This window comes from Arachis hypogaea, chromosome 4 (genome assembly GCF_003086295.3).
Source record: "Arachis hypogaea cultivar Tifrunner chromosome 4, arahy.Tifrunner.gnm2.J5K5, whole genome shotgun sequence".
NCBI classification, from domain to species: domain Eukaryota; kingdom Viridiplantae; phylum Streptophyta; class Magnoliopsida; order Fabales; family Fabaceae; genus Arachis; species Arachis hypogaea.
The window spans coordinates 28164104-28183443 of record NC_092039.1 but is presented as its reverse complement, the minus strand read 5'-3'; the positions used below and the strand labels follow the sequence as shown (position 1 = coordinate 28183443).

At 35.9% G+C, this 19340-nt stretch overlaps 1 protein-coding gene across 10 annotated transcripts; it reads right to left on the bottom strand.

The window, feature by feature from the left end:
* Positions 1-9101: 9101 nt before the first annotated feature.
* LOC112796572 (pentatricopeptide repeat-containing protein At4g17616) lies at positions 9102-19256 on the bottom strand. 10 transcript variants are annotated; one of them, XM_072235423.1, is made up of 8 exons: positions 18829-19211; positions 16217-16307; positions 14543-14943; positions 14019-14333; positions 12249-13931; positions 11216-11441; positions 10433-10971; positions 9102-9615 (listed from the first exon to the last, which is right to left on the bottom strand). In XM_072235423.1, exons 4-8 carry the CDS (start codon positions 14283-14285, stop codon positions 9355-9357), a joined length of 2976 nt encoding a protein of 991 aa, XP_072091524.1. In that variant the 5' UTR covers positions 14286-14333; positions 14543-14943; positions 16217-16307; positions 18829-19211; the 3' UTR covers positions 9102-9354. The 10 variants fall into 10 exon arrangements, with proteins under 10 accessions (XP_072091524.1, XP_072091521.1, XP_025694878.1 ...); XM_072235420.1 differs by lacking the exon at positions 14543-14943 and adding exons at positions 15549-15717; positions 17104-17245 and having other exon boundaries at positions 12249-14333; positions 18829-19210; XM_025839093.3 differs by adding an exon at positions 17104-17245 and having other exon boundaries at positions 12249-14333; positions 18829-19210.
* Positions 19257-19340: the final 84 nt, after the last annotated feature.

Genomic DNA, 19340 nt, shown 5'->3' with positions numbered 1-19340 from the left:
ATGTTGGTCACCCTCTTTAAAATATCAGCCTATATGCATTAACAGAGCACGTATTGTACTTCTGCGAATGTTGAATGGATGGGCGCCACGTGGCAACACGTTACACGCGTGTTGAATGGATGGGCACCAGGTGGCAACACGTTACCTGCATGTTGCGTGAGATTGTGCCACGTGAGTTGTGTGTTGAGTCAACACGTTATCTGCGTGTTGTGCCTGCATGTCTGCAACGTCCATACACTTGTATATACACTAAAAACCTCCATTTCCAGGTAAAGCTCACCTCTAAAATCCATATTAAAATTCTTTAGCCTTAAAAATCTTTATACAATAAGAATTTATATTAAACTAACAAAATAAATAATGTAAAAATAAGAATATTTGTTTAGGTGGTGTATCTAGTGGCGTGCCTGTGGTGACTAACAGTGACTACGCGTTGACCAGCCAATGAATAGAAGACAAGTGGTAACAGAGGCTGGGGTTATTAAGTTTTGTTTGACATGTTAAGCCCATTTAAATTATGAACTACCTTTCGAATTGCTCTCCATCTCACACCACTTAATATCTAAACAGACTATAACTATCAAACACAAATATTACTCACCGTAATTTTACTAATTGGTTTCCAAATACTAGCATACCATCCTCAACTTCCCACAATCTTTCTTGTGAAACAAAATGTAGTAAAGAAAAACATAACAAAAATATTAAAATGATTATTGCCTCTTACCTGTATAATCTGGTCTGATTTGTCTTCGTCGGTCCCTGCTAGTCCACCAGACAATTATCTTCTCTGACGACGAGCAGCCGCTCATGATTAGCACTATGACAGCTTCGTGCAACCTCCACGACTGATTTTCAGCGATTTTTCACTCTTGCTCTTCCCTTTTGCTACAAACAATACAATCTAAATGCCCAAGGCCTATTGTAATGTGCGGTCCTCCCAAACCCAGAAAACCCTAACTCAATTATACCTCATCGTCCATTGATTTTGTACTAACATTTGTTTTTTTTCTTATTTTCTAAAAAAAAACTTGATTTCGTATCTAACGACCATCGAAATATTTACCTTCAATCTTAATTAGTTTTTTACCCTTGATTAACAACTAATTGAATGTCAAAAACCCTCATGATATCAAAGTGTCAGCAAGTAATTGGATGACTCCTTGTAGCCACTGTAACCACAGCAAAACTATGGCCACCTACCACAGAACGCAACATTTATTTATTCCCAAAACATACAAAAAATTGTCTATGATAATAAAAGTCCATCGAATTATTTGGGGCTAAAAAATTTGGATACAAATATTCTTCTGGTGTTATTCTCGAATATGGAAACGTGTAATGTATTTTAAAGTAGTAGATTTTACTTTCTTACCATAAACGAGATACGTTTTTTATTTTTATTTTTATTTTTTTTAATTTGATGAGAAAGCTTCTTGTTATATGCTAGCAGCTTTATTAGAAAATTTAAAAATTGAATCTCTTAATCTCTTCATCTCATAGTGTGTGAGTTTTTTTTTAAATAACAAAACTATTTATGTAATTATGTATGTTGTATATTTTATTTAACAATATATTTAGCATAAATATATTAGTACAAATACATTTTATTAACATGAATATATAAAAGAAGAATGATATACGGTCATAAGAATTTATTGTTTTTGTTATCAATTAGTCATCAATGTTTAAAAGTATGAGATAAATTATATTATTAGATTACTAAACCAAAGAAATTAGACTAAAAAAATTGAATTGATGGTTAAATAATGACCAAAATAATAAATTTTAATGACCTCCTAATATTTTTCTATATAAAATAATTTAATATTAATACATATAATAACTTTCATATTCGATAATAATTTGCTACAATTAAAAATATGAATATTAATATATAATTTACAGATTATTAAACATAAAAATGTCATATTTTTAAAGTTAATAACAATATATAATTTTAAGATTATTACACATGATATAGATAACAATAAACAATTTTAAAAAAATTAACAAATGCTAGTTACACACAAATAAATATTAAAATTTGTATAAACACTCTCATCAACTCAAGAGATGCACTCTCGTCAGCGTCGCAGAACATAGGTGTAGAGTTCCAACATGTGGCAACTCACCAGCATCTCGTTATAAGTGGAAAGACAATTGTTAGAAACAAGAGACCAAACTAAAGAAATTATTTTGTGTATATTCAGTCTGATCAAAAGTACAATATACAAGGGGTATTTATAGGTGCTAAATGAATCAAAGTAATAAAGGCATAGAATCCTATAATTAATATACAGATATGCTATATAAATATAAACAATACTAATTGATTTAAATTGATTCTAATGATTCTCTAACATCCTCCCTCAAACTCAAGTGGGAGCTAAGGATACCAGTTTGAATTTGGATAACAAAGTCCAGAAATGAGTCCGGTGATGAGCTTTCGTGAAGATATCAGCAGTCTGATCCAGTGTTCCAATAGCAATGAGACAAACACCATCAATAAGGATACGTTGCCGAATAAAGTGACAATCAATTTCAATGTGTTTGGTGCATTCATGAAACACATCATTATGTACAATCTGAATAGCATTGTGATTATCACAAAAAATATCAGTAAGAGACGATTGAGGAGCACCTAAATCTTCGAGAAGCCAACGAATCGAGATAACCTCAGCAGTGGTGTCAGCGAGGGCACGTTATTCAACTTCTGTGCTTAAGTGAGCAGTGAATGTTTGCTTCTTAGCGTGCCAAGAAATGAGAGTGTCGCCAAGAAACAAATAGTAACCAGTAGTAGAACGATGATCAGTGGGATCACCAGCCCAATCAGCATTGGAGTAAGCCTGAAGAGACAAAGAGGAATGGGCAGAAAAATAAAGGCCATGAAATAGAGTGCCTTTGATGTAGCGAAGAATGCGAAGAACTGCCGCATAGTGAGTAGTACGAGGAGCTGACAAGAACTGGCTAAATACATGAACCGGATAGGCGATGTCTGGTCGGGTGACAGCCAAGTAGACGAGACCCCCAACTAACTGTCGATAGAGAGTCAGATTATCCAAAACAGTGTCATCCATAGGGGGTAAATTGAACATTAGGCTCAAGAGGAGTAGACTCAGTGCGACTATCTGTAATCCCAGCGTGAGCAAGAAGATTTGAAGCATACTTAGCCTGAGATAGATAGATGCCATTATCGGTGGAGATGACCTCGAGGCCAAGAAAATAGCTGAGAGAACCAAGATCTTTCATCTCAAAGGTACGGTGAAGTGAGGTCTTGAGATCAGAGATACCATCAACATTATCTCTAGTAATGATCATGTCATCAACATACAAAAGTAGAAGAACAACTTCACGTTCGCTTTTACGAATAAAGAGGACATTCTCATGAAGGCTAGGAGTAAAACCAAGACTACATATGGTAGTGCTGAACTTGTCAAACCATTCACGAGGAGCTTGCTTAAGTCCATAAAGTGCCTTGTGAAGGAGACAAACCTTACTAGCAGGACAAGGATATCCCAGAGATGGTTTCATATAAATTTTCTTTTCCAAATCCCCATTAAGAAATGCATTCTTCACATCCATCTGACTGAGAGACCATTTTTTAACTGCGGCAATGGCAAGAAGAGCTCTAACAAATGTAAGACGAGCGACAGGAGCAAAAGTCTCTTCATAATCAATACCAAATTCTTGCGTACAACCTTGAGCAACTAGGCGGGCCTTATAATGGTCAATAAAGCCATCAGAGCGAGTCTTGATCTTGTATACCCATCTACTGTCCAAAACTTCCTGATCATAAGGAGGATAGACCAAATTCCAAGTGTGTGTTTTTTCAAGTACCTGTATTTCTTCTTGCATTTCTTGTTGCCAATTTGGATTTGTGAAGGCTTCTCTAAATGACTTAGGTTCATTTTGATGAAGGATAGTAGAAAAATAATGATAATCAAGAAGATGAAGAGGAGGATTCCTTACCCTAGAAGAACGAGTGGGAGGAGGAGGCATGACGGTAGGAGCAGGATCATCGTCCGGTCTGGAATCATCGGGAGATGGAAAAGGCGGAAGAACAGGAGGCTGTGGAGGGTCACTCGAGATAGAATCTATAGAATCATCTCTAGAAAAAAGATCAACATTAGGAATTGACTCAAAGGATGAGAATCGAGAAAACATGTGATGCTCCCAGAAAACAACATGACGAGATATACGAATACGTTTAGAGAGAGGATCCCAACAACGATAACCCTTGTGTTCAGTGCCATAACCAAGGAAACAACACATACGAGCCCGAGGTTCAAGTTTACTATGTTCGTGAGGATGAAGAAGAACAAAACATACACAACCAAAAATTCAAAGAGAACTATAATCTGGGGAGGTATGATAAAGACGCTCAAAGGGAGTAACATTACCAAGAACAGAAGAAGGGAGTCTATTGATAACATGAACAACAGTAAGAACAGCTTCACACCAAGTACACTCAGGACACGAAGAAGAAATGAGCATTGCACGGACAGAGTCAAGAATGTGACGGTGTTTGCATTGAGGTCTACCATTTTGTTGAGATGTACCAGGACAAGAAAACTCAGACAAAGTACCATGTTCTGCAAGAAAGGTTACGAGTTTGGAATCACAGTATTCCATAATATTATCACGTCGAAAAACCTTAATGACCTTGGAAAACTGAGTTTTAATCATAGTAGCAAAGTTGATATAGATCTGAGGTAACTCATGGCGATTAGTCATCAAGTAAACCCAAGTAAAACGAGAATAAACATCAATGAAAATGACAAAGTATCGAGCTCCGCCCATAGAGGCAGTGGGAGCGGGGCCCCAAACATCAAAGTGATTGAGATCAAAAGGAGAGCAAGCAAGAGATGAATTATTGTGAAAAGATAGAGCAGGTTGTTTGGCAATTTGACAAGAAATGCAATCAAAAGATTCATTTGGAACTTGACCTTAAACACCCTGAGACACTAGAGGACGCAGTTTTTCTAAGGAGGTGCGGGGAAGACATTGATGCCATAAGTGAAGGGTAGAGGGAGAAGAAGAAGCACAGGGATTTGGTACAAGAGGAATATGAAGATTCTCGAGTTCAGACAACCTTCCGACCTTACGTCCAGTCCCGTTGATTTGTCCCGTCCGAGGATCCTGTACACGACAACCAGAAACAGAAAAAGTGACTTCAAAACCCATATCAACAAGTTGACCAACAGAAATAAGATTAAAGTTTAATTTGGGAATATAATAAGTATCAGGGAGATAAAGAGTTGACTGTGATATAGAACCCTTGTGTGTTACGTGCAAGAGGAAGCCATTTGCAGTATTGACAGAAGGTCCATTTGTAGTGGTAGACAGGGACGAGAAAATATTACACAATAGAGACATGTAATTAAAGCAACCCGAGTCAAAGTACCATTTAGAATTACCTGGAGGGGTCGAAAAAGGAGCAGGGGTATTATCAGAAACATAGAGAAGATGCTGAAGAAGAGATGCAATATCAGATAGAGAGACAGGAGACGGGTTGAGTGGATCAGGACGTGGTGGGTGAGTAAGGTAGGCAGTAATTAAATGTCCCAAGAGCTTGCAGAAATGGCAGAATAGCTGTGAACAATGGTAGCTAATATGAAGTTTCTGGTGGCATGTGCGACATTCAACAGAAGGACAGTCGGAGAAGAGGTGCCCAGAACGGTTACAGTTTCAACAGAATTTACCCTTTCTGTCTGTGGCAGCAAAAACATCTGACTTTTCAATAATAGTAGTCACAGGGATCAAGAAGAGGAGAGAAACTGTAATTTTGGAGCAGAAAATGAGGAAACAGATGGCAAAATCGAAAAGAGCTCACCAAAAAACCTTAGGGAGGGTCCCACTGTCAGACACGTCAGCGGCCACGTCAGATGGCACGTCAGCTGCTTCGTCAGCAGAGCAAGACACGTGGCAACACGCGACAAGAGGAAGGAGACGCATCAGGGCTGACGCGAGCACGGAGCTGGCAACGGGTCGGAGAATGTGGGTCGGTCCGGGTCAGGTCAGACGCGAGCGGGGCGGATCTGTGTGGGTGCTGGCGACGACACGTGGCGCTGTCTGGGACCGTTGATCCTGGACGTGGATTCAACGGTTCTGGATGGCGTCCGGGGAGAGAAACCTGAAGCGGTGATCGGACTTCTGGCGCCGCGTGAGGGCGCGTCCGGCGGCGGTAGGCGGCGAGGTCGGCGGCGTTCGAAAGCTTGCAACGAGTAGAAGACGAAGCTGGCGGCGGTGACGAACTAAGGCGTCGGGAAGAAGTCGAAAACGGAGGATAAAGTACTGCCGGTGAAACAAGATAACGGAGGTAGAAACCAATTGTTTCTGAAAAAAATAATCTAAACTCTTGATACCATGTTAGAAACAAGAGACCAAACTAAAGAAAGTGTTTTGTGTATATTCACTCTTATCAAAAGTACAATATACAAGGGGTATTCATAGGTGCTAAATGAATCAAAGTAATAAAGGTATAGAATCCTATAATTAATATACAGATATGCTATATAAATATAAACGATACTAATTTATCTAAATCGATTCTAATAATTCTCTAACAACAATGTTAACAACCCTTATCATACCCTGTTCAATTTTCATTGTACTACTCATATATTCATCACCAATCAGGGATGGATCCAAAAATTTTAATATGGAGAAGTCAAATTTTAGATAATTTTTTTCATTCCATAAAAATAATTAACATATAGTTATTAGAGTTAGTTTTTTAAAAGATTTATCAAAAAATATATATAAAATTATAATTATAATTTTTTTCACAATTTTATTTTTAAAATGATAATTACATAAAAGAAATATAACAATATCAATAGTACATTATAAAATTATAAAATGCCAATAATTTATAGCGTGTTTAGTTAAAAATTATCACATATCTTATTAATTAAAATTAATTCTTTCAAAAATTTTAAAAAATTTGAAAATAAATTATAAATTATTAATTATTTGAAAGACACAGTACCCTTATAGAATACAAGATGAAAGATATCTTTATAAAAATTTTTCTTTTAACAACGTAAATTTAAAAAAAATGAGTATTTTTTATAAGAAAATAATATCTAAAGTACCTAACGTAATTACTAAATATAACTACATAAGTCATTATTAATATAATAATATAAATATTAAATATATTAATATAAAAATAAATATAGAGATTATTATATAAAAACTAATTTAAAAGGTACAAAGACTTGAGAGTATGATATTAAATTAGTTAAGTAAAAAATATTAGTGAATTAAACAATTAAGACATAAATCCATTACATAGTAAAAAATAATACATATAAAACTATTAAATTACGTTATATATTTTTATTTTTTAAACACATATCTCATATATAAGTATAGTTTCTTAAAATAAACCAATATAATAAATAATTTCTTATTGTTTGGACTTTATTTCTTTAAATTTCTTATAAAACCAGACTTCCGAAAAATCTAAGAAATTGTGTGTCATTTGAACCAATATTATCTAGTTATCATGGTGCTAGGTTCAAGTTCATTATCTTAAATATATTCATATTTCATTGTTTATATATATATTTTTTGGTGACTATGTTTCATTGGTTATATTTATTTAGCCAGCTACAATTTTTCTAATATTTACACTTTATAATAATGATCATAATTCTATGAATATAACTATAACAATTTGAATATGAAGAGTATTTGTTATTTTTCACATAATATAAATTGTAGATGATAATAGTGTGACGACTATTAATTGATTACAATCGCCTTGGATTGATGAAAAAATGAAGATGGTGGTGGGTGGATTTTGGGCTGAGGCAGAATTGTATGTTTGAGAAAAAGCAATATAGGAAGAACTAGAAGATCCCTGAAAGTTTTGATCTATGACCAAGATGATTACACAAGTGCCACTGTTATCTTGAATTCGGTTGCCATGAACTTCGACCTGCACGGCCAAATCTTGCTCCACGACCTCTTCTACCATTGAATCCACGATTTGAAAAAGAAGATTGCATCGAATTCTACTGGACATAATGTATTGAGCTACACCAAGCGTAAGTGTTTTTAAACTTTTCAAGCATATCCTCATGTGGTATGAGAAGAGCTTCAACTTCTCCAACTGTGTAAATTTCTAGTTTTGCAAAACTCATCCGGAAAAGCTCTCACAGATTGCCTTAATATGATCTTTAGGAGAAATGTAATGGCCAAGTGTAGAGAGTAAATCGACTTTTTTTTTTTTACCTTGTTCAAGAATTCAAATACAGAAAATGTTACCCAAGAAGGTGAAAAAAATGTAAGTATATAATTCTCTACAATTATTAACCTAAGATAAACACAATGAATTGGAAAGAAATTAAGATTTATGAGTATGTAATGCCAAAAACCTTTTTTTTTCAAATTATATATTCATTATTTAAACTTACTACAGTATAGTCTCATTTTTATAGTATAAACTAGCCTTATTCTCCATATCTTATGCGAGAGATTATATTAAAATTAAAAGGTTTAATTACTCAGTTGATCTTTATAATTTCACCATAATTTCAACTAAATTTCTATACTTTTTTCTCTTTCAATTGGATCCCTATATTGCTTTTAATTTTATAATTAAATCCTTCCTAGTGTTTTACAAATTGAAGATATTCACAATTAAAAACCTCACTAAATTTTTGACCGCATGCATTTTGAAAAAAAGAAAAATTCTGTTAATTTTAACGTTTTTGATATAAAAATGACTTAGTTACAAAATTAAAAGCAGTGTAAAAACCCAATTGAAAAAAAATATACATATAGAAATCTAATAAAAAATTTAGTAGAACTATAAAGACTAACAGAGTAATTGAACCAAATTAAAATATCATTTTTCACAACTACAAATCACATTAATTTGTTAAATATATAATATCTTATACATAATGTTTTGGAATAGACACAATAGTTTGTTACGGATGTAGTTCAATATTCAAAATGTTTTTCGAAGAATTCATTGTTGATATGAAGTGACAGATGTCACTGTTAACTCCATATCTTATACTGTGATTAATGATTGACAAATAACAAATATAATTTAAAAACTCCACGATGATTCAACACAATGAACAAAACATGTTGCAGATGATTCATATTCCACGAGTAAACTACAAAATCCTTGCATTAAAATAGCAAAGGAACTTTGATATGTGTAGAACTGTCTCAGCTATAATATTGAAAACACACATCTAGTTAAATATACTTATATACACATAGACACCAAGGTGAGATGTTCTTACCAGAAAACAAAATCTCTACCAAAGATTATGCAATATCTACGCATCTGATTCCCTGATACAAAGTTAAGATGCTTAGTGTTTAATCATCAGCAAAGTATCTCTCCTCTGCATCAATATTGGCTTCCCTCATCCAGTGATCATCAAGGGTCTCATCATTATCTATCTTAGTGTAATCTAGATGTTCATGATCTTCCCCTAATAAGAACTTCTGCTGCATAATGTACGTAAATTGGTTCATGCGGTCTTCCAGCTCTTCTGCAGATAGAGATGATTCCTGACTCTCTCTGGCTGGATCGGAAGCACCACCATCATCACTTATATCGGGTTGATTTAAGTGTCTCTGCCAGAGCAAAAACAAATGAAATTATTTTAAGTCCAAAAACATAGACATAGTTTTCTACAACCAAAGTTTTAGATATTAACATGCGTACAGTGATTTTGCATGTGTAAGCTACAAGAGTAGATTATGCAAGACAAAGTCAGTCAAATTTAGTAGAAAGTTCATAGACTCAATTATAAATAGTTGAGATTGCGTATAAGAATTGGATAAGATTATGTAACTAATCACTTCAAACTCATCTGTTGAATCTAATTCATCAACATACATGGTCGAAAACCAACTTGAAGAAGCTGGAGAACATGGTTGAACTAGATGGTATCCTAACATAATAACATTTAATTTGCCATTTCTTTGCCCCACACAATTTCTTGTTCTTGGTCAATTAAATCTCGGCATGCAAATATATGATGCATATGTGATTGCTGCTTGCCACAGGCATACATTAATACATATCATATCCCTCTCTTATTTAGAGAGAACAGCCAAACAAAGACTGTCCTGAACCCTTGACCATGAATAACGATGAGTGTCCCAATTCAAATACAGTTATTTAGCAGAATATCCAAATACAAGTAAAGTACACATTAAGAAACATTGTCACCAAAGTACCAGAATGCTCATGCTTCTAGATCAAATACAACACATAACTCCTTAACCAAGCTGAGCATAAAGACTATATAATAAGCTTACAAATTAAAACCTAACAATATCATAAGCAAGGTGTTGCAAGATTATCCTGATAGACACAACACCAAAAATAGAATTAAACAAAACAAACTTGCATTGAAACAGGTTAAGAAAGTTTAAAGAAAAGTACCACAGCAGACTGTGTGTTGCTTCCATCCTTTTTCCTTTCTTCATTCCGCTCCTTCTCCTCCTCCTCCTCCTCTTCTTCTTCTTCCTCTTCCTCTTCCTCTTCCTCTTCCTCTTCCTCTTCTTGAAACCCCTCATTACCGACCCAATCCCTTTCGGGCACACCCATCCTCTGCTGCTCCCCTCTAATCTTGGCAACCAGCTCAGCTTCCTCACATCGTCTCATTAAAGTCTCAGACCAGCGCTCCCCGGGCCTAGCCATGCCCCTGCTGCTCTGGTCCTGAAACTTCCCAACATATTCATGGTGCAGGTAAGGCTCCCTTTCCCTCATGGCGTCTTCGGAGAAGTAATGCCCATCATACACCAATTTATCCAAGTAAGCCCGCCTTCGGTTCTTCACAGTCACTGACCGCATCCTCAACTCCTCCGAAGTTGGGCTCATTATGCTCCTAAGCCTCTTTAGATGCCAATTAACCTCATAGTCGTCTTTCATGGAATCAAACTGTCCCAGCTCATCGCTAATAAGCTCAGAACCATATCGTTCTAGTACAAAAACAGATTATAACCTTACTAAGGATACAGTAATAAGTTAACAAGAAAACCCTAACTCCATTGTTTTCTCAAAAGCAAGCACAATCAACTTTGAATTCATTTCTATATTCACTCTCGATATATACCTAAAGTTGCAAGAAAGTGTCCAATCAAAATAAATAAATAACAAGACATTACAACACCTTTGATGCTGAACTTCGTTGATGGAGAAGAGTAAGGGTTTAGAATTAGATACCTAAGAAGAGAGGAACGTCTCTGGAGAGAAGGTCGCGGAAGATTTGCTTGCGCTGGGAAGGGAGAGTGGCGGAGGATTGGAGGGCGCGTGGGAAGTACAGGTTCTCCAAACACGATAGCCTCTCCGATATTTTCTCCATCGCTTCCGAACTCATCACCTGCTTCTCTCTCTGCTCTTCCATCTCTGTTTCTCTCTGTCTCCTTGCTCGGTGGATGAATCTTGAATGCTGATGACAAAAGAAAAACAATGTTTTATTTTTGCATTGGAACTGAATGTTTGTTGCGTCTGCCATCTTCTCATGCTCATGGGCCACCTTAACTTGGCCCGTTTTCTTGGGCCTTAATCTCTCACATACATTTTCTTTTCCTTTTTTTGGGTCTTATACACTTATCTTTATGTTATGGGCTTCCTCATGTAGTTTAGTTGGGTTGGATTGAAGATACTTCGGTCTTCATGACCCAAAAAAATGATACTTTGTTTGCTTCACATAGAGCTGCACCGGATTCAAATCCTCTTAGAGGAATATAAAACCATGCTAATAGTGTGTACCCATGCAGTGTGTGTGTATAATGCATGGATGTAATGCTTAAAATTTGGACTGTCCAATCCACTTGACCAAAAAAAAAAAAAAGCTTTGGATTCTGGTTAGCAAATAAAGACCACTGAAAATTTTTCATTGATACTCCACATGATGTAGTTACATAATTAAATCAATTTACATGCATTAAATCACTAAAGTTCTATTGCATGTGTTCATAAATCCCTTCGATATAAGCTTTACCCTCAAGGAAAATCCCCAATGGTAGTGCAATAATAGTTCAAACATCATCAACCATGAAAATGATTTCATCTACAAAGGTTGCAACTGGCAACATAATTGCATTTCTCGGCAAAGAACAGCAGCTATGATTCTATGATTAATGAGCAAAGATCAAATGATGGATCCATTTGATGATTGATAGGATTAATGAATAATACCACAAAAAGTACACCATGACAGATGGATATATTGGAAAACTCAAACTATACCCACCCATTTCCTAAACTCCTGAACATGCTCAAGCCTTTTGAGTTGTGCTTCTGTTCTTGCATCTGATGCTTTTAAACTCTTATAAAGATTTTTGTGAAGTCTTAAGAACTCAACTTTATACATCAACTTATCAGCATACATGTTTTGGTCTCTCATATGGCCAATGACTTCCATCACTCGCTCAAAGTATCCACCGCGAAGAAAGTTTATTAGTAGTAACTCGTATAAATCTCTATTTGCCGGAAAACCACAACCCTTCATGAATCTCTTAATCTCTCCCCACAAGATTGTGATCTCGCGATACATACCAAGAGATGAATATCCACGTAGCAGATAAGCAAAAGTCTGAATAGTGGGCTGAATGTTCATTTCAACCATTCTTCTATACACCTTTAGTGCATCTTCCATCATTCTAGCCATGCAAAAGAAGTGGATGGAAGAATTAAACTCGTACACCAAAGGGAAAATCTGATCTTCATCTTTCAATATTTGAACCAAGGTGACAACCAAATTCGATTTACCAAGTGAATCTGATGTTTCCACACAGTGAAAGTGTTCGTGGATAGTATCATCAGCCAATTCATTATCCAAATGAACCCTTGTCATTTGTTTTAGCAGTGCCTTTGCTACTCTTTGCATTCTGCGCCTACGATATGCTGACAAGAGTAACATATATGTATCCCAGTCCAATGGAGATCCAGCAGCCTCTGCATCATCCAAAATGTCATGAGCAGATTCAAGCCATCCAAAGTGAATGCAAGCACCAATTGCATCAGAACACAAACGAGATCCTGCTACTGAATATAGTTCCTCTTGAACGCTAAGTAAAAGCTTTGAAAGTTCACTAATCCTCCCATCTTTCTTGTAACCGGTAATGAATTTTGCCAGTGCTCTGTTGCTGAGAACAAGTTTTTGACCCCTATAAAAGATCAGGTCTTGTCTACCTTCAGGTTTAACGACAGAATCATTCTGCAGCAGCTCAAGCTCAATATGTATCTTTAGTCCAGTCCTAAGGTTACGCGATCCAATTGCAATAGAGCAAGGGTTTTTAAGATCTTTCCTATTTTCTTTATGATCATGACGATTATGTGAACTATTCATATCAAAAACAAGCTTAGCAGCAGCATCAATGTCATTAAACTTGAAGTGCAAGCTCAACAAACTATCATAGAATTGTCGATAGAGGCGAATGAAAGCAGCTGACACACTATCAATGTGATCTTTTAATTCCCTTATTTCATCTCTTAAACCATTCATCTCTAGAATCTGTGAAACTATTACAACAGTGTGTGCATCAACCACTGTCCCAGTTAGTGCCACTAATTCAATCAGCAACAAGCCCTTCAAGGGTAAATTAAACCTCACACAAGCATCAAGAACAAGGCAAAAGATTGATGCATCTGGCTTAACCACATCCGCAGATTGAGCCTTTTTATCCTTCAAGCAAATGTAAAAGTCACAAACCTGAGACAAATAATTACATGCAATATATGCTCCAATCTCTGTCTTCACAAGGTGCAAGAAGACCAAGCACAACAAATGCATAGGGGGCACACACCCCTTATCCAGCATCAATCTAAGAATCACCGCTGCAGAGGTTGACATTTGCAACCTTGCCAAAGAAAGTGCAAGTTTGGTTAACGTATCAACATGAACCAAACCAGAATTATTCTCCTCTTCAACCACCTGCAAAACCAAATCAAAAGCTTTTCTCGTCCAAGAATGATTAGATGAATAAGACAGCTGAACAATGAGCTGGTTTAGCAACCGAACCTCAGGGTACCCATACAGTGTCCTAAAATCCTGAAAGGATTCCCATCCTTCATGCATCTGATGGTTTCTCAAAGCAGTTTTGAGCTTCCCTAGTAGAATTGCTTGGGTAGAACGTTCCCATGGTAATCTTTCACAGTCACTACTACTAGAAGTGGAAATTTTTTGCAAAATGGGATTGAAATGCCCAGGAAAAAATCTCTGCAAAGTTGAAGCCTTTCTGACCAAACAGTTGTGCAATGGAATGTATCTTGTGAAAGGAAGAACCATTCCAGGATGCCTGTACCTAATGAGCTTGATGCATACACGACTGCACGACTGCAGTGCCAAGAGAGTAAGAAGTTACAAAATAAAAGAGATATTATCAATTAAATAAATAACAATTTTAGAAGCAACAACTACATAATCCATTATTCTCATTATACACAATTAGAATTAGGCAGCTAAGCCTCATACTGCCAAAAATAAAATAAAATAAAATATACAGGAAGAAAGTGAGGCTGTGATGGCTGAGGGACAAATGCCACCTGCAGAACTAACGACAACAGCGATGGTGAAGGCCTGAAGGCTCAATTGCTCAAGGCTGAGAGATGAAGGAGTGACGAGATCTTCGGTGGGGTGAGACAGAGAACAAGTGGAAGCAGAGTTGGATTAGAAAACTAATAGTATCTGGGCCCAAAAGTTCCCGCTGTTTGGGCCATCTAGTGTCACTTTTCTTTTTCTTTTTGATCATTTTTATTTTTATTTTTATTTCCTATAAATCCAGCATATAGCTCCACATGTCACTATATCCTTCTTCCTGATGCTTTTGTTTGCTAGCTATATCTATAGGAATTGGTCTCATTTGTCTGCATGTGCTTCAAATATTGGCGTTGGAAAGTCACCAAATGTGATAAAAGGTGGAAGTCCCCAAAGTCTTACCACGTGGCTGGTGACATATGGAAATTTCAAAAGTTAATTAAAGCACCTAGTTCAAAGAGAATAAATGTAAATTCAAAGAATGAAGAAGTGTGTTTGAAATTTGGACAATCTATTGTTGAAAATCTTATCCCCTACATATGCATCATTGATGCAAACTTTACCTATAAAAAACAGTGATCACTCAACAGAAGAGCAAAACTTTCTTTTGAGGAAAAGAATCCAATTCACTCCTCCTTTACTGTTACCTATTTTTTCTACATCAAATATTTTACATGTACCAAAGCATCACCATTATCACATGCAAACACTTCATTGTCATTTACACACTTTCATTTACCCAACCATCACAATTATCACACACAACCACTCCATTGTCATTTACACAGTCACAACATATATTGGGTATACACAGTCGTCTCTGCAACGTTTCAATTCACAAACATTACAGAAAATAAATACAATAAGAGAGAACTGAAAACCAATTCTGTGTGACTTGCACAATATCACACCATCTTAAAAGCAAGAATAAAGAAGAAAGAAGAAAACTGAAAAAACAGTGGAAGAAGATAATAGGAGCAAAGAGAAGGGAAGAGAAGGGAGGCACAACTTCACCAATGGCTACTTCATCTGAGCCGCCACCGGACATGAGGTTGCTGTCTTCCATAGTTGGTGAGTCGCCGAAAAATCTAAATGAACAAACCATGGTGGTCGCAAGTTTCATGGAGCCACCTTTCCTCTCTCTCTCCCCAGTCTCCTCTCTCCATCTCCCTTCGCTATCCCTCTGTGTCAGAAGCCCACATTCGTCTCATTATCAAACTCTCTCTCCCCAAGTTGTTGGTGATATATATGTGACTTAAACTAAAACCAAGAGCACGCATACCCTTTGATATATGTTTTTTCTTACTTGGGTTGGGCAAGCATGACTAAAACAAAACAAGCCCACTACAATAGTCCAAAACAACAATGCAGCACACTCCCTTCTTTTCCTTAATTTATTTGTTATTTGTTTATTTTTCAAAAAACCATGAATGTCAAAGGAACCACTAACTTGAATGATTATGTCAAAAATTTTAACAAGGATAACTCAGAAAAAATGTAATAACAATATCCAAAGCCAATAGCATTACTATCTAAAGGCTTAAAGGAATGCTAAGGATTAGCTTAGGGAACTATAATGTGTCCATGACAGACAAGGGAGCTCCATATGAACCAATTATTACAGTTCCAACTACAGCAAATTCAATGAGCGCACACATATTATTAGAAATTATATAATTTACCTTAGGGTCTGTCCGCAGAGTCAACTTTAAACATGCCTTACTATTTCATTTGGCCAGTCTTTTCTCATGCAGTTACCAATCTTTATTTTTCCTGCACAAAACCAGATGTTAAGTCATCAAGTTCATCCTGATATAAGATCCATCATATTTGTCAGTGATGAAAAAGGCATGAAAACCTCAAGCTCATCCATAGGAAGTTGAGGTTTGCAAAATAAAAGTTCCAGACTTTATGGTTTGAATTCATCTAGAACATTGAATTCAACCATGCTCCCTAATCCATGCTTTCATGTGCCCGTAATTAATCTAACAGTAGCTCTGCTGTTAACAATTTCAACTCTCATTATTCTTTATCAGAAAATTCAACTCACATTAATTCCAAGTTCCCTAAACCATGCTTTCATGGGCCTATAATTACTCTAATTCCTTTCTTGGTTTGAATTCATAGTAGCAGTAGGTGGTGTTAGTCATTGCAATTTAACTTTGAACAATCATATGCAAGGCACTTACTACATTGTGTTTGATGAGGATGGATTAGTGAACCTAAATAGCAAGCAAAATAGAAGCAAACTAAGTCCTATCTCCTTCCATTTGTCTTTAATTAAATTCAAATTACAAGCAAAACAAAAGCAAATTAACGGTCCAGAATGTTAATTGGTTCATTTTTCATAAAGTAACAAGGTTTAATCATACACAAGCAAATTACGGCTATTAAAGAGATCTCCCTGAATTTAATGAAGCTTACTCACACAATGTATTTTCACCCAATAAAGAGGGAAAACCAGAACTAATCTAATAAAATAAAAATATAAAAACTTGAACTAATGCATATTCTTAAGAGATCGACTCATCAGTATTGAATAAGAAATCAAGATATGGAGAGAACTGACAAAGGCGACGAGAAAGAGAAGACATAGCAGCAGCAGCAGAGAAGAGAGAGGACGCAAGGTTCTGAAAACCGGACCGGTCATCAAACCGCTCTAGTCACTGGTTCACTGGTTTACTGATCCAACCGGTCTAACCGTGGTTCAACTAGAAAAACCGTTCCATAATAAAATAATAAATAAATTATAAATAAGCATCCTAAATATCTTTCAAATTTAAAACCCTACATAAAATATCACAAACTAAATGTAATTAATCATCAAAATATGCAATAACTTGCTGCAAATTTGTTGATAATTAACATAATTATACTTCCATTAAAAATAGCTTGGATTGAATTACAATGCACAAGTTAAAGATAGAGAATATTGTCTTAATGTAGCTAAGTCAAAAAGTAAAACAAAAAATGAATGTAGCTAAGTCAAAAAGTAAAACAAAAAATGATAGTGTCGCACAATAAACACACAACAGAGCCTGAAACAAACACACAACAGAGGCTGAAACAAAAACACAACAAAGCCTGAAACAAAAAGAATCCAACACGGAGGAGGGATAGCAAGTCGGCAGAGATCAAGAATTGTTATAAAATAGCAACCAAACAATGAACAAAACAATGAAAACAGAATTTTTTTTACATAACAGAACAATCAAAACATGAATCATACAATCACTAATTGCAAATTTTTTCTTCATAAGAACAGAACAATGAAAACATGAAGCATATAATAAATCAAAAGATCACCAATTGCAAATTTTTTAATAAGAATAGAAATTAGAACAGTGAAAAATGAAGAAAGATTAACAGATTTCAACCCAATTTTAACAAAGCTCATCACAATGATTAATAACAAAAAAAAAGCAATGAAGGAACAGTGAATCAGTAACATAGGCAGTGCAGATTCAAGAAACTTTAATAAAATTTAACTACAGACTATAGAGTTATCAATTTAAAATTTATTATCAAATACAATCAGCAAGCAAAACCAATCAACCAAGTACTGACTGGGCATTCAGAAAAAAAAAAATCAAAAGAACATTTAAATCACAGCAAAAATACAACAACAATAGGAACATTTAAAACAAAGCAACCTAAAAATAAAATCTAAAAATCACCATTGCTGAAAACAATGATTTGATACGTGTATGCCCAAAGAATTAAAAGCTAAGCTTAAAGGAAAGTGAAGAATACCCAAATCAAAGAACCTTCAATCACAGCTTAAATCAAGAACAGAAAATCACAACAAAAACAAAAAAAATTAAAAGTAACAGAAGAACAACAGAACAACAACACAAGAACAATTAGCAAATTAACAAGTTCACAATAATGCAAGTGGAATCATCATGCTAATATGTTTTCTGCAAAGATGCTATTTGTGCAGCTAAAATTTCCTAATTACTAAGATCCAATTATTCTTATTTCACATGCAATCACTTACTAAGTTTCTAAAAGCTATAAATTATAAAACCAACCAGAGATATGGTTAAAGGATTTCATCAAACATGTTGAGTGCGGTAAAATTAAAACGAAATAAGAGAATTCAAAGCTTAATATCAATGTGATAGAGAAGAGAACATAACTATTGTAACTTTAATTCAGTCTATGAAAAAATCCAAACCACTACCAAATCAAATAGTTACTTATTGTAATAGAAATCAGAAGTTGCAGAGTTTGAAGCAGAGTATTGGTGTTGTGTGAGTGTATTGTCTGGTGGCGGGTTTAGGGAACTCACGGCGGCGATAAAAGAGAACAGTTCGACGGCTAGGTGGAGCGCGCGGGTTGGTCGCAGAGTTTGAAGCAGAGCAACGTGGCTTCCAAACACGAATGCGAACTCGACGGTGAACGGCGAAGAACGCGAACGAAGACGACAGCTGAACGAAGACGCGAACGTGAACGGCAAACAAACGGCGACGGAAGCGCGGCTGAGCAGACAAAGACGACGGACGCCGAGCTCGAGGAAGCAGCCGCGATCGGTGACAGGGAACAGGGGTTGAAGACGGACGGCGGCAGTATGCCACTCCTTGCGGCGGTGGTGTAGGCTCACAGTGCTAGGGTTTTTTGGCTGGGTTTGTGTGATTTTTTTCTGAATGAAAGAAAGAAAGGGAGAAAGAAACGAAGGAGCTTCCGTTTTTCACCGGTTTTCTAAACAACGGCCTGACCGGATCGTTAATGTTGCCGGTCGTGGTTGAACCGGTCCGACCGACCGATCTGGTCCAATTTTCAGAACATTGTGGGAGTGATGTT